The sequence below is a fragment of the Salmo salar genome, chromosome 14 (assembly GCF_965601325.2).
Source record: "Salmo salar chromosome 14, fSalSal1, whole genome shotgun sequence".
Lineage (NCBI taxonomy): Eukaryota > Metazoa > Chordata > Actinopteri > Salmoniformes > Salmonidae > Salmo > Salmo salar.
The window spans coordinates 68,706,296-68,721,559 of record NC_138304.1 but is presented as its reverse complement, the minus strand read 5'-3'; the positions used below and the strand labels follow the sequence as shown (position 1 = coordinate 68,721,559).

General features: G+C 42.6%; 1 protein-coding gene across 1 annotated transcript in view; it reads right to left on the bottom strand.

The window, feature by feature from the left end:
• The window catches only part of ppce (Prolyl endopeptidase), a 40,729-nt gene that overhangs the window by 11,773 nt on the left and 13,692 nt on the right, over positions 1 to 15,264 (bottom strand). The window contains 3 exon segments of the mRNA NM_001173865.1: positions 7,867 to 8,058; positions 8,652 to 8,757; positions 9,006 to 9,127. Of these exon segments, the coding sequence (NP_001167336.1) occupies positions 7,867 to 8,058; positions 8,652 to 8,757; positions 9,006 to 9,127 (420 nt within the window).

The window sequence follows — 15,264 nt, the reverse complement described above, 5'->3', positions numbered from 1 at the left end:
TACAGTCGCACCCCTAAAAACAAAAAACATTTGTCATAAGAAATTAGCTCCCTGGTATACAGAAAATACCCGAGCTCTGAAGCAAGCTTCCAGAAAATTGGAACGGAAATGGCGCCACACCAAACTGGAAGTCTTCCGACTAGCTTGGAAAGACAGTACCATGCAGTATTGAAGAGCCCTCACTGCTGCTCGATCATCCTATTTTTACAACTTAATTGAGGAATATAAGAACAATCCAAAATTTATTTTTGATACTGTCACAAAGCTAACTAAAAAGCAGCATTCCCCAAGAGAGGATGGCTTTCACTTCAGCAGTGATAAATTCATGAACTTCTTTGAGGAAAAGATCATGATCATTAGAAAGCAAATTGCGGACTCCTGTTTAAATCTGCGTATTCCTCCAAAGCTCAGTTGTCCTGAGTCTGCACAACTCTGCCAGGACCTAGGATCAAGTATTTTAGTACTATATCTCTTGACACAATGATGAAAATAATCATGGCCTCTAAACCTTCAAGCTGCATACTGGACCCTATTCCAACTAAACTACTGAAAGAGCTGCTTCCTGTGCTTGGCCCTCCTATGTTGAACATAATAAACGGCTCTCTATCCACCGGATGTGTACCAAACTCACTAACAGTGGCAGTAATAAAGCCTCTCTTGAAAAAGCCAAACCTTGACCCAGAAAATATAAAAAACTATCGGCCTATATCGAATCTCCCATTCCTCTCAAAGAAATTGAAAAAGCTGTTGAGCTGCAACTCACTGCCTTCCTGAAGACAAACAATGTATACGAAAAGCTTCTGTCTGGTTTTAGACCCCATCATAGCACTGAGACTGCACTTGTAAAGGTGGTAAATGATGCTCCTAGACCTTAGTGCTGCTTTTGATACCATCGATCACCACATTCTTTTGGAGAGATTGGAAACCCAAATTGGTCTACACAGACAAGTTCTGGCCTGGTTTAGATCTTATCTGTCGGAAAGATATCAGTTTGTCTCTGTTGATGGTTTGTCCTCTGACAAATCAACTGTACATTTCGGTGTTCCTCAAGGTTCCGTTTTAGGACCACAATTGTTTTCACTATATATTTTACCTTTTGGTGATGTCATTCGGAAACATAATTTTAACTTTAACTGCTATGCGGATGACACACAGCTGTACATTTCAATGAAACCTGGTGAAGCCCCAAAAGCCCTCGCTGGAAGCCTGTGTTTTAGACATAAGTAAGTGGATGGCTGCAAATGTTCTACTTTTAAACTCGGACAAAACAGAGATGCTTGTCCTAGGTCCCAAGAAACAAAGACAAATATTGAACCACCAGCTTTCATATGTTCTGAGCAAGGTTAGCTTTTTTACATGGCACATATTGCACTTTTACTTCTCCAACAATGTTTTTGCATTATTTAAACCAAAGTGAACATGTTTCATTATTTATTTGAGACTAAATAGATTTTATTTATGTATTATATTAAGTTAAAATAAAAGGGTTCATTGTTCATTTAGTATTTCTGTAATTGTCATTATTACAAATATATATATATATATAAAAATCGTCCGATTAATCGGTATCGGCTTTTTTTTGGTCCTCCAATAAATCGGTATCGGTATTGGCGTTGAAAAATCATAATGGGTCGACCTCTACATTCTAGTATAGGGAGTTCAGCCAAGAAGTGCAATGCTAGTAAGTGAAGTAGAATATAATAGAACAAAATGTCAATACCGTAGCTTGAGTTTCCTGATTTCCAACCGTATGTAAACTCAGCAAAAAAAGAAATGTCCACTCATTGTTAACTGCGTCTATTTTCAGCAAACTTAACATGTGTAAAAATGTGTATGTACATAACAAGATTCAACAACTGAGACATAAACTGAACAAGCTCCACAGACATGTGACTAACAGAAATTGAATAATGTGTCCCTGAACAAAGGGGGGGTCAAAATCAAAAGTAACAGTAACAGTCAGTATCTAGTGTGGCCACCAGCTGCATTAAGTACTGCAGTGCATCTCCTCCTCATGGACTGCACCAGATTAGCCAGTTCTTGCTGTAAGATGTTACCCCACTCTTCCACCAAGGCACCTGCAAGTTCCCAGACATTTCTGGGGGGAATGGCCCTTGCCCTCACCCTCCGATCCAACAGGTCCCAGACGTGCTCAATGGGATTGAGATCCGGGCTCTTCGCTGGCCATGGCAGAACACTGACATTTCTGTCTTGCAGGAAATCACGCACAGATCAAGCAGTATGGCTGGTGGCATTGTCATGCTGGAGGGTCATGTCAGGATGAGCCTGCAGGAAGGGTACCACATGTAACGCACAGCGTTGAGATTGCCTGCAATGACAACAAGCTCAGTCCGATGATGCTGACACACCGCCCCAGACTGTGATGGACCCTCCACCTCCAAATCGATCCCGCTCTAGAGTACAGGCCTCGGTGTAACGCTCATTCCTTCGACGATAAACGCGAATCCGGCCATCACCCCTGGTGAGACAAAACCGCGACTCGTCAGTGAAGAGCACTTTTTGCCAGTCCTGTCTGGTCCAGCACCGGTGGGTTTGTGCCCATAGGCGACGTTGTTGCCGGTGATGTCTGGTGAGAACCTGCCTTACAACAGGCCTACAAGCCCTCAGTCCAGCCTCTCTCAGGCTTTTGCGGACAGTCTGAGCACTGATGGAGTGTGCGTTCCTGGTGTAACTCGGGCAGTTGTTGTTGCCATCCTGTACCTGTCCCGCAGGTGTGATTTTCAGATGTACCAATCCTGTGCAGGTGTTGTTACACGTGGTCTGCCACTGCGATTACGATCAGCTGTCCATCCTGTCTCCCTGCAGTGCTGTCTTAGGCGTCTCACAGTACGGACCTGGCCACATCTGCAGTCTTCATGCCTCCTTGCAGCATGCCTAAGGCACGTTCACGCAGATGCAAATTAATTACTTAAAAATCATACAATGTGATTTTCTGGATTTTTGTTTTAGATTCCATCTGTCACAGTTGAAGTGTACCTATGATAAAAATTACAGACCTCTACATGCTTTGTAAGCAGGAAAACCTGCAAAATCGGCAGTGTATCAAATACTTGTTCTCCCCACTGTATGTCTGAGGACAGCGCCTCACAATCAAATGCTATGCTTTCGCCGTAAAGCCTACTGTAAATTGGACCACGCGGTTCGATTACCAAGATTCTAAGCTAAAGAATCATGTATGACACTTGTATTTTCATGAATTTTTTATATTAGCAATTTTGAATTTGGCGCTCCGCAATTTCACCGGCTGTTGGCCAGGTGAGACGCTACCGTCCCACCTGCCCGAGAGAGGTTAAACCCTTTACAATTTAGATCTGTGAAGTTATTTGGATTTTTGCGAATTATCTTTGAAAGCCAGGGTCCTGAAAAAGGGACGTTTCATTTTTTGCAGATTTTTTGTTTGTATGTGTACACCTGCAGTTAAGGTTATACTCGTGTGTATGAGTTTGTGTGTACATTTCTAAGTGTGAGTGCACAGAGGGATGGATAGAGACAGAGTGAGAGAGACCCACAACCTTGACCCTATCAATACACTGAGCATACATCACAAACCACCTGCTAGACATCTGTGGCATCACGTTCAGTACCAATTTAAAATCTCTCAGCTAACAGAATGAGGGCTTTATTTTCGGGCTTGCGCGAAGGAGGCACAAGTGTCAAATGCGTTTTAGTTTGTAATTTCGTCATGTAAACGGGTCTTTCCAGCCCTAATGCCAGATTCGGCAATTTATATTTCTAACATCAGCTCACTTGCGCTGAGGTGGTAGGGGTGACAATATGAGGTGTGTCCTTAAAAACAAGCGCAAAAGTGACAATTTCAGGTGGCACTAATGTGAGGTTATAAGACCCACAAAAAGCAGAACTTAATGGCAACGCTGTTGATAATGTCATGGATTTTGAGAGCGGAAGCGCAGCCTATCCAGCCACGACTCACAGTGCCATGGAAGGAGAGCCTTTTGTGCCAGTGAATCTCGTATGCAGAAACATAAAATAAAATTGTTTCCCCCCTATTTCGTTTAATTTGATTAAAAACCAAGCATAGCCTACCTTCACCTTAATTAAGGCTGGTTTAGCAGCATCGCATATTTGCGTCCTTTTATCCTGATCCTTAGCCAAAAGTAGCCTATGAATAAAGGGGTTTTAAATGGTTTACTGAAAAATGTTGAAGGTTTTTGCCCGACTACATTGAAAAAGTGTGTCAGATCTTACCCAGCCTGGAAAGGTATCTGATGACCTATCAGCATGCTATGTCAAAAACCTCTTGCAGGTGTGTTGGATGTCAAAACGTAATTCATGAGACAAAGTTCCCGGACAATGCTTACAGTGCCTTCAGAAAGTATTCATACCCCTTGACTTATTCCACATTCTGTTGTGTTATAGCCTGAATTCAAACTTGATTTAATATTATTTTTTTCTCACCCATCTACACACAAAACCCCATAATGACAAAGTGAAAACATGTTTTTATACATTTTTGCACATATATTGAAACTGAAATACATAAATATCACACACACCCCTGAGTCAATACTTTGTAGAAGCACCTTTGGCAGCGATTACAGGTGTGTCTTTCTGAGTCAGTCTCTAAGAGCTTTCCACACCTGGATTATGCAGCATTTGCCTGTTAATCTTTTCAAAATTCTTCAAGCTCTGTCAAATTAGTTGTTGATCATTGCTAGACAACCATTTTCAGGTCTTGCATAGATTTTCAAGTAGATACAGTTGAAGTCACAAGTTTACAAACACCTTAGCCAAATACATTTAAATTCAGTTTTTCACAATTCCTGACATTTAATCCTAGTAAAAATCCCGTCTTAGGTCAGTTAGGATCACCACTTTATTTTAAGAATGAAATGTCAGAATAATAGTAGAGAGAATGATTTATTTCAGCTTTTATTTCTTTCATCACATTCCCAGTGGGTCAGAAGTTACATTCACTCAATTAGTATTTGGTAGCATTGCCTTTAAATGGTTTAACTTGGGTCAAACGTTTCGGGTAGCCTTCCACAAGCTTCCCATAATAAGTTGGGTGAATTTTGGCCCATTCCTCCTGACAGAGCTGGTGTAACTGAGTCAGGTTTGTAGGCCTCCTTGCTCGCACACGCTTTTTCAGTTCTGCCCACAAATTTTCTATAGGATTGAGGTCAGGGGTTTGTGATGGCCACTCCAATATCTTGACTTTTTGTCCTTAAGCCATTTTGCCACAGCTTTGGAAGTATGCTTGGGGTCATTGTCCATTTGGAAGACCCATTTGCGACCAAGCTTCAACTTCCTGACTGATGTCTTGAGATGTTGCTTCAATATATCCACCTACTTCTCCTACCTCATGATGCCATCTATTTTGTAAAGTGCAACAGTCCCTCCTGCAGCAAAGCACCCCCACAACATGATGCTGCCACCCCCGTGCTTCACGGTTGGGATGGTGTTCTTCGGCTTACAAGCCTCCCCCTTTTTCCTCCAAACATAACGGTGGTCATTACGGCCAAACAGTTCTATTTTTGTTTCATCAAACCAGAGGACATTTCTCCAAAAAGTACGATCTTTGTCCCCATGTGCAGTTGCAAACCGTAGTCTGGCTTTCTTATAGCTGTTTTGGAGCAGTGGCTTCTTCCTTGCTGAGCGGCCTTTCAGGTTATGTCGATATAGGACTTGTTTTCCAGTGGATATAGATACTTTTGTACCTGTTTCCTCCAGCATCTTCACAAGGTACTTTGCTGTTGTTCTGGGATTGATTTGCACTTTTCGACACCAAAGTGCGTTCATCTCTAGGAGACAGAACGCGTCTCCTTCCTGAGTGGTATTTTCTGAAGTCTTGGCTGACTTCTTTCGATTTTCCCATGATGTCAAGCAAAGAAGCACTGCGTTTGAAGGCCTTGAAATACATCCACAGGTAAACCTTCAATTGACTCAAATTATGTCAATCAAAAGCTTCTAAAGCTTTTTCCAAGCTGTTTAAAGGCACAGTCAACTTAGTGTATGTAAACTTCTGACCAACTGGAATTGTGCTAGATTATTTCACATAAAATTCACTGTGTCTGTAAACAATTGTTTGAAAAATTACTTGTGTCATGCACAAAAAGATGTCCTAACCGACCTCCTAAAACCTATATTTTGTTAACAAGAAATTTGTAGAGTGGTTGAAAAACGAGTTTTAATGACTCCAACCTAAGTGTATGTAAACTTCCGACTTCAACTGTATAAGCCAAAACTGTAACTCGGCCACTCAGGAAGATTCAATGACTTCTTGGTAAGCAACTCCTGTGTAGATTTGGCCTTGTGTTTTAGGTTATTGTCCTACTGGAAGGTGAATTCATCTCCCAGTGTCTGGTGAAAAGCAGACTGAACCAAGTTGACCTCTAGGATTTTGTCTGTAAGTTTATTTTTTATCCTGAAAAACTCCCCAGTCCATAACAATTACAAGTATACCCATAACATAAAGCAGCCACCACTATGCTTAAAAGTATGAGGAGTGTTACTCAGTAATGTGTTGTATTGGATTTGCCCCAAACATAACACTTTGTATTCAGGACAAAAAGTGAATTGCTTTGCGACATTTTTTGCAGTATTACTTTAGTGTCTTGTTGCAAACAGGATGCATGTTTTGGAATATTTTTATTCTGTACAGGCTTCCTTCTTTTCCCTCTGTCAGTAAGGTTAGTATTGTGGAGTAGCTACAATGTCGTTGATCCACCCTCAGTTTTCTCCTATCACTGCCATTAAACTCTGTAACTGTCACCATTAGCCTCATGGTGAAATCCCTGAACGGTTTCCTTCCTCTCCAGCAACTAAGTTTGGAAGGACGCCTGTATCTTTGTAGTGACTGGGTGTATTGATACACTATCCAAAGTGTAAGTAATAACTTCACCATGCTCAAAAGGATATTCAATGTCTGCTTTTTATTTTTACCCATCTACCAATAGGTGCCATTATTTGGGAGGCATTGGAAAACCTTTGTGGTTGAATCTGTGTTTGAAATCCACTGCTCGACTGAGGGACCTTACAGATAATTGTACATGTGGGGTACAGAGATGAGGTAGTAATTCAAAAATTATGTTAAACACTATTATTGCACACAGAGCGAGTCCATGGAACTTATTACGTGACGTGTTAAGCCAATTTTTACTCCTGAACCTATTTTGGCTTTCCATAACAAAGGGGTTGAATACTTATTGACTCAAGACATTTCAGCTTTTCATGTTTAATTCATTCTAAAAACATAATTCCACTTTGACATTATGGGATATTGTGTGTTAGCCAGTGACAAAAAAAAAATCAAAATTTCATCCATTTTAAATTCAGGCTGTAACACAACAAAATGTGGGACAAAATCAAGGGGTGTGAATACTTTCTGAAGGCACTGAACAATGGTGAAACATTGGTTGATGCAATGCAACACCTGCACATCTAGTTAGCCAGGAACTCGACCGAGGGTTGACCTAGTACCTTGCTACGTCACAAACCTCTTGCAGGTGTGTTTTGTTCTAAAACGTTATACATGAGACAAAGTTCCCTTACTTCCCTTACATTTTATTTTAAATTCATGATATGACGAAGGTCGGTTAACCAAGACGAGAAGTTACCACTCACTGTGGTTGATAGACTGAAGCATGAATATGTCAATTTAAAAAGTTAAACCTAACCACACGGTATATATTTAATCCAGTAGTCTCCATCCCTGATTCTGGATATTCACGTTTCAGCCCAGCACTAAAAACATCTGATTCCGCTAATCACCATCAGGATTAGGTATTAGGTCATATCAGTTGTTTTAGTAGTGCGCTGGAACAAAATCCTGCACACCCTGTAGCTCTTCAGAACGGAGGGAGGGTTTGAGACAAGTTCTCTTACCCAGGACGTCCTTGTCATGCTGGGGTAGGAGGGTCCTCCAGTGGTCCTTGTCTGGTTTCTCCAGGTCAATGTTGATCAGGCAGTAACGAGGGGCGTCCAGGTTGGTGCGGAAGGTGAACACACTGCCCTCGTTGGTGATGTAGGAGTACTGCGCCTCAAAGTTAGCCACCAGCTTCACCCAGGGCAGCAGGCCTATAGGTACAGACGCAGTCAAATACTGAACAAAAATATAAACGCAACAGGTTAATTGTTGGTCCCATGTTTCATGAGCTGAAATAAAAGAGCCCAGAAATGCTCCATACGCACAAAAAGCTTATTTCTTTAAAATTTTGGCCACAAATTAGTTTACATCCCTGTTACTGAGCATTCTATTGGGGGTGGGGTAGTGCTGAGGAGTATTTCTGTCTGCAATAAAGCCCTTTTGATTGGCTGGGCCTGGCTCCCCTGTGGGTAGGCCTGGCTCCCAAGTGGTGGGCCTATGCCCTTCCAAGCCCACTCATGGCTGCGCCCTGCACAATGTGGTTAGAGATAAATGACCAGTAAACTAGAATCACTTGCTTCCAACCACATTCATTTACATTTTGAATCATTTCGTCCAGGCCATTTGAAAAACCAAAATGTCCGTTTTTGTTGGTCCTGTGCAGTTGTAAACCAAATACCAAAAGTTGTTTAATTTGCAACATACTTTAGAAGAAAAAGTGAATCATGCAAGGGAGCGAAAATATTTGACCGCATCTGTACAGGACAATAAGAACAAGGTCTGATTTAAGAAGGTAGGGACAGACCTGTGATGCCATTGGGCAGCTTCTGCAGGTCACAGTACCACAGCTGGTTGACTGGCTCACAGCCCTCTGTGATGTCCAGCACTGCATACCTGCCGTCATCTGACACCTAGAGAGAGAGAGAGTGAGAGAGCGAGAGAGAGCAATGCGAGTCTTTACTTACAAACTGAGATCAAATGATAGAAAGAGAAGACGGATCCGGGATTGAGAAAGAGAGGCAAACAAGGTGGAGGAGAGAGACAAAAGTGAGGGAGATGAGACATAAAGAGAGAGTGATAGCAGTAGATTGACATGGAGAATGTGGTGTACAGCAGGTAGGAAATGGAATGAAAAAAGCATTTGCTCTTCTAAGCCCACCGTTACTCCACTGTGCCATTTTGGATTGTCAGGGAACTCAGCCACCAGGATGTCCTCTGATTGGTTGGTGCCAATCACATGGTAGTAGAGTTTCTGGTTGAGGTTGGATGTGGTCTCTGTGCCTGTGTGGAGCAATGCAGAAAGCTGATTGGGTAACAGCACCTTTAGCGGAGTTGCATCAACCGGATGCATGCGGTTGTCAGGGATACAGCCAATTCAACCTAGCTTCCTTTTCCGCTGAAAACTGGATGTGGGAACTAGGGCTGTGGTGGTCATGTACTTTTGTCAGCCGGTGATTGACCGTAATTAGCATAAACACGTTTAGCATCTCCTTGCTTCCTAACATAGCCCACAGGCCACTGGTGCAGATCTTTGGAACATCTACATTTAAATAAGTATAATAAATCAATTTAATAGTCCCGTACCCCTTCAAACATTCAACTTCCAGTGGCATAACCCCTCTAGCACCAGGGTCAGCGCACTCTCAAATGTTGTTTTTTGCCATCATTGTAAGCCTGCCACACACACTATACGATACATTTATTAAACATAAGAATGACAGTGAGTTTTTGTCACAACCCGGCTCGTGGGAAGTGACAAAGAGCACTTATAGGACCAGGCCACAAATAATCATAAAATAATAAATCAATAGTTTTGCTATTTATTTAACCATCTTACATATAAAACATTATTTGTTCATCGAACATTGTGAATAACTAACCACAGGTTAATGAGACGGGTGTGCTTGAAAGGATGCACACAACTCTGCAATGTTGGGTTGTATTGGAGAGCATCTCAGTCTTAAATCATTTTCTACACAGTCTGTGCCTGTATTTAGTTTTCATGCTAGTGAGGGCCGAGAATCCACTCTCACATAGGTACGTGGTTGCAAAGGGCATCAGTGTCTTAACAGCGCGATTTGCCAAGGCAGGATACTCTGAGCGCAGCCCAATCCAGAAATCTGGCAGTGGCTTCTGATTAAATAAAATGTTCACAGAACCGCTTGTTGCAATTTGGATGAGGCTCTCTTGCTCAGATATCGGTAAGCGGACTGGAGGCAGGGCATGAAAGGGATAACAAATCCAGTTGTTTGTGTCATCCATTTCGGGAAAGTACCTGCGTAATTGTGCCCCCAACTCACTGAGGTGCTTCGCTATATCACATTTAACATTGTCCGTAAGCTTGAGTTTATTTACACACACAAAAAATCATACAATGATGGAAAGACCTGTGTGTTGTCCTTGTTAATACAGACAGAGAAGAGCTCCAACTTCTTAATCATTGCCTCAATTTTGTCCCTCACATTGAATATAGTTGCGGAGAGTCCCTGTAATCCTAGATTCAGATCATTCAGGCAACAAAAAAATATCACCCAGATAGGCCAGTCGTGTGAGAAACTCGTCATCATTCAAGTGGTCAGACAAGTGAAAATTATGGTAAAAAAAACTTTAAGCTTGTCTCTCAATTTAAAAAAACGTGTCAATACTTTTCCCCTCGATAACCAGCGCAATTCTGAATATTGTAAAAGCGTTACATGGTCGCTGCCCATATCGTTGCATAGTGCAGAAAATACACAAAAGTTCAGGGGCCTTGTTTAACAAAGCTAACCATTTTCACTGTAGTGTCCAAAATGTCTTTCAAGCTGTCAGGCATTCCCTTGGCAGCAAGAGCCTCTCTGTGGATGCTGCAGTGTACGTTGGGAGCAACAGCTTGCACGTGCGTTACCACTCCACTATGTCTCCCTGTCGTGGCTTTTGCGCCATCAGAACAGATACCAACACATCTTGACCACCAAAGTCCATTTGATGTCACAAAGCTGTCCAATACTTTAAAAATATTCTCTCCTGTTGTCCTGGTTTCCAGTGGTTTGCAGAAGAGGATGTCTTCCTTAATTGACCCCCCATAAACATAACGGACATATACCAGGAGCTGTGCCAGGCCCGCCACGTCTGTTGACTCATCCAGCTGTAACGCATAGAATTGTTTAAAAACATCTCTTGCCGTGTCACTGATGCTTCGTGAAACAGTGCTGTATGATTAAGGCATTGTCTGTATAGTTTTTTGGGCCTTTTCCCCCAGCATTGTCCCAGCCATATCCGCGGCTGCAGGAAGAATTAAGTCCTCTACAATAGTATGGGACTTGCCTGTCCTAGCCACTCAGTAGCTCACTATATAAGACGCTTCTAGACCCTTCTTATTAATGGTAGCTGTTGCTTTATAGATGTCTTACTACTCGAAAGTCATCTTAATTCTCGCTCAAAAAACTCCTGTGGCTTATTTTTCAAATTGGCATGTCTTGTTTCTAAATGTCTGCACAAGAGCGAAGGTTTCTTTGAGTTGTGAGATAGTACCTTTGCACATATAACACACTGTGGCTGAGGAAAGGCACTACTCCCAATATAAGTGAACCCCAAATAAATGTAGTTCTCATCATATTTGCGCCTCTTCGATGGTCCAACGTCCCTATCTGTTGTTCGGTGCTTTCCCGGGTAAGGGGGCAGTAGCTCTTCGGCTGCATCAGATTCACAACTGTCAGTGTCCATGCTAGCTGTGCTAACAACAAATGTAGAGTTACTGATGCTAGCATTGGATGTGTTTGTGGAAGCAGAACAACTTGTGTCGTCGACAGGTGCAGGTGTAGTACTGCTGGTTGTAGCAGTACTACCAGTAGAGCTGGTATGTGTCTTTATGGACGCGGGCCTTACTTTTTTTAACCATTTATCAATTTTTTTAGCAAACGGAATGAGCAACAGCTACGTTTGGCTACATATGGACCGTTAGTGGAATTCCCACAAGAGAGTAACGGTTAATGTGATTGGATGTTAATTATATGATATGAAGAAAATGTAGTCTATTTCAGAAGAACACTCTAAGTTGTCCTTATGTTAGGCCCTGATATGGCTTATGCCATATGGCTGTGGGCTACACTAGTTCATTTAGCAGACAAGATTTGCTTCGAATTCCGTGGCATTGTTTTTTATTATTTTATAGTATGAAGAATAAAATTGAATATAGCTTAATAAAATAGACGGGTCATTTTCCCCAAATGATTTCAAAGGAAGTGTGCACATGCTGCTATTCCGTGTTGAGCGTTTAAGAACGAAACTGGTCCTCCTATATGCTTGATTTAGAGTTATTTATGTAACTTTCGTTGTGGTACAAACGTTGGGATATGTGTCTTGATGTTTAATACATTCTAAGGCTGCATGATGGGACTCTAATGATGATTTGAAAAAAGTCGCAAGCTGTGCACACTCTATCAGTCTCTCATTCACACTTTGACAAGCACTTGATAATATTCTCACCAGGCCTCTAATTTCCCAGCGGCATCCCTCTTGTGTGACCATAATGCCCCCCTAAAAAATCCATACCTTTTGTGGACAAAGTAGCTGTTGTGCCCTTGGGCTGAATATAATAGGCTAATTATAATTCCCTTCTCCTGGCTGCCGTGCTCTGAAGCACCTCTCACTCACATGGCCCTGTCAGATGTACATCAGAAATTAATACAACCACCCGCATAAAAAACATTTTTTTTTAAAAGCAATGAGGTTGATCGTTTAGCTTAAAATGTTGATAAACTAGTAGGTCATTTTTTCACATAAGCTCAGCAATGCGCACACGGCAGGCAGTAAGCTATAAGCGCAAATGTTCCAAAATGCAATCAATTAGCGGGAAAACACTATTCTCGAAAGTGACGGCAAAATGCGATTATGAATGTAAAGGTGCATTTCTATGGTGAAAATGATCTTCCCCAAACTTGAAACTTTTGCACAGCCTATGTATGCCAGTTAGGCTCTACACCGGTTATAAAGCGGATTAATGTGCTTAATTTTAAGAAGTTATTTGGTCACTTTAGTTGTGATACAAACCTTATCAAAACCTATAGGCCTATGGGCTAGGATACATAAGGTGTGTGTTCGGATTTTTTGTTATTTAGCCCTCCGAAAAGGCTCACCAGGAAGCACACAATGTCATGACTCGTGTTTTGTCCTTAATTTTATTTTAAATCAAATTACCACAGGTCATAAACCTGAAATACAACAAACAAATAATGACAATATATTATTCAGATATATTATATAATATATTATTCAAGTAATATAATAATAATAATGTAAATAATGAAAATCAAATAAGCCTGCAACACCATCAAAGATGTGGCAAATCTGGCTTAAAACAGCACCGACTACATCACCCAGAATGCCCAGCGCCAGAGGAGCATGCGCACAGTGACTCTGCCGTCACAGGTTGTTATGGACGCTGTCACAGGACACAGAACCCATGCCACCACATGCCTCGTCCAAAGGATTTACACACGCACAAACGCAACATAATGCGGCACTCCACCATGGATCACCGAACCAAACCACCGCTATCACCACCGCCACCAGAAACCAGCAGAGTGCTCCGAACAATTAGCACAATGCAAATGGCTGATAATAGCCTAATGCTATATAGCATCTGGGTCGCTGAGCTACCGCACCCAGCGAGCTACAAGTTACTCCCGGCCAACTAACACCGACACAGTGAGGTAAACGTTCAGTGCACAAACATATAAGTGACTTAAACATTAATGCTAGACTGAGTAGTTCGCAGTTACATACCAACGGGCTGTGTGCTCCTGATGATTGTCTGCGTTAAGTGATTACCAGGTGCTGTAATTTAAGTCTCTAGTGAAGCTGCGCACGCGCACATAACGTAACATATCTGAGCATCTAAGAAACTTAAAGAAATCACTCGTTCCCCATTTAATTGAACACATCAGATCCATTTTCTTCTCTTTTATCTATTTATCTATTTATATATATATATATATATATATTTTTTTTTAATTTTATTTATTTATTTATTATTTTCCTGAGTGAGCTAGAAGTCTCAACACCTCCCACTTGGCCGACTGATCGAAGATCCAAGGAGGGCACAGTCTCTTGAGTCTCTCAGTGAGAATTTCGAACTAAAGTCCAGTCTTTGTAGGCATTTACAACAAACATGTATTAACTAAGGAGGTAGGCTCCACCACCTTTCCTCCTACTGAGTGTAGGTTTGCCCTCGAAGCACTCCGTTGCCTCCCAGGGTTACCCGCTAGCTAAGCAAAGAACACAGAGTCACAGTCTTTGGGTACCCATGGCGAGGACTTATCTTACCTCCTCTTGGTCTTCAGCAGGAATCAAGATCACCAACCTCCGCACATCCCTGCGAATGACGATTTTCGTGTGCATGGTAGAGTCCTTTCTCCAGGCCCTGGGAACCATGGGAACAGGAAGACCCATGCAGGTTGTTATGTTCGCATCCCGGACAACCCCTTTCTCGTCTGGATATGTTGTAGCAACCCGGCCAAGCCGGAACTGCCCCCTCAGAGCGTGCTGGTCCGCAATCCAGACTACAACTCCAACCTTGATACTTCTCTCTGCTCGGTGCCACTTGTGTCTTATGAACAAGTTTGGTCCTGCCAGTTCGCTCCATTTCTTCCAGAACCTGTCGACTCCAGCCTGGACAGCCCTCAGCCTGCGCCAAGAGCGGGTTTCCATGTCGATTCCGTGTATATCACCTCCCTGTCTGGTGCGCCCCAGGATAAGGGAGTTGGGGGTCAAGTACTCCACTGAGTCCTCTTGTTCCTGTGCCCTGGCGTCGATGGGTCGCTCATTAGTCAAGTTGGCTGCAGAGTAGAGAAGGGTCTGGAACTCCCCCCAGGTGTAGCAGCCAGTTGTTCCGCCAAGACTGTTAAGAGCTCTTTTAAGGAGCTTGACAGCTGCCTCTGCTGCTCCATTCCTGTGTGGCGAGTCTGCAGGATGAAAGTCCCATTGCCACTCTGTGCTATTTCTGGCAGCCTTGTCTTCAACGGATGCCTTCTGCAAAATGGCCAGGTGCTTGTGTAGCTCTCTCAGAGCAGGCCTGGCTCCCAAGAAGTTTGTGCCTCTGTCTGACCATAGCTTTTTGGGATGCCCCCTCAGAGCAGTGAACTGGGAGTAGGCCTGAAGAAAGCTCTCAGAAGACTGGTCGTCGATGAGATCAGCATGGACGGCTCTGGAAGTCATGCAGCAATACACGACTCCCCAGACCTTTTTCTTGGTTCTTTTCTTAACAGCGTCCCTCACTTCAAAGGGTCCAAAGAGGTCTAGTGTAGTATACTCGAATGGGTTCGCTCTACTGGTACATTCCTGAGGAAGAGCGCTCATCACTTGCTGGCAAAGCCAGACTCTTTGCTTCTTGCAAGTGATGCACCTGTTGCTCACCTTCTTCACTGTCTTCCGACCTTGCA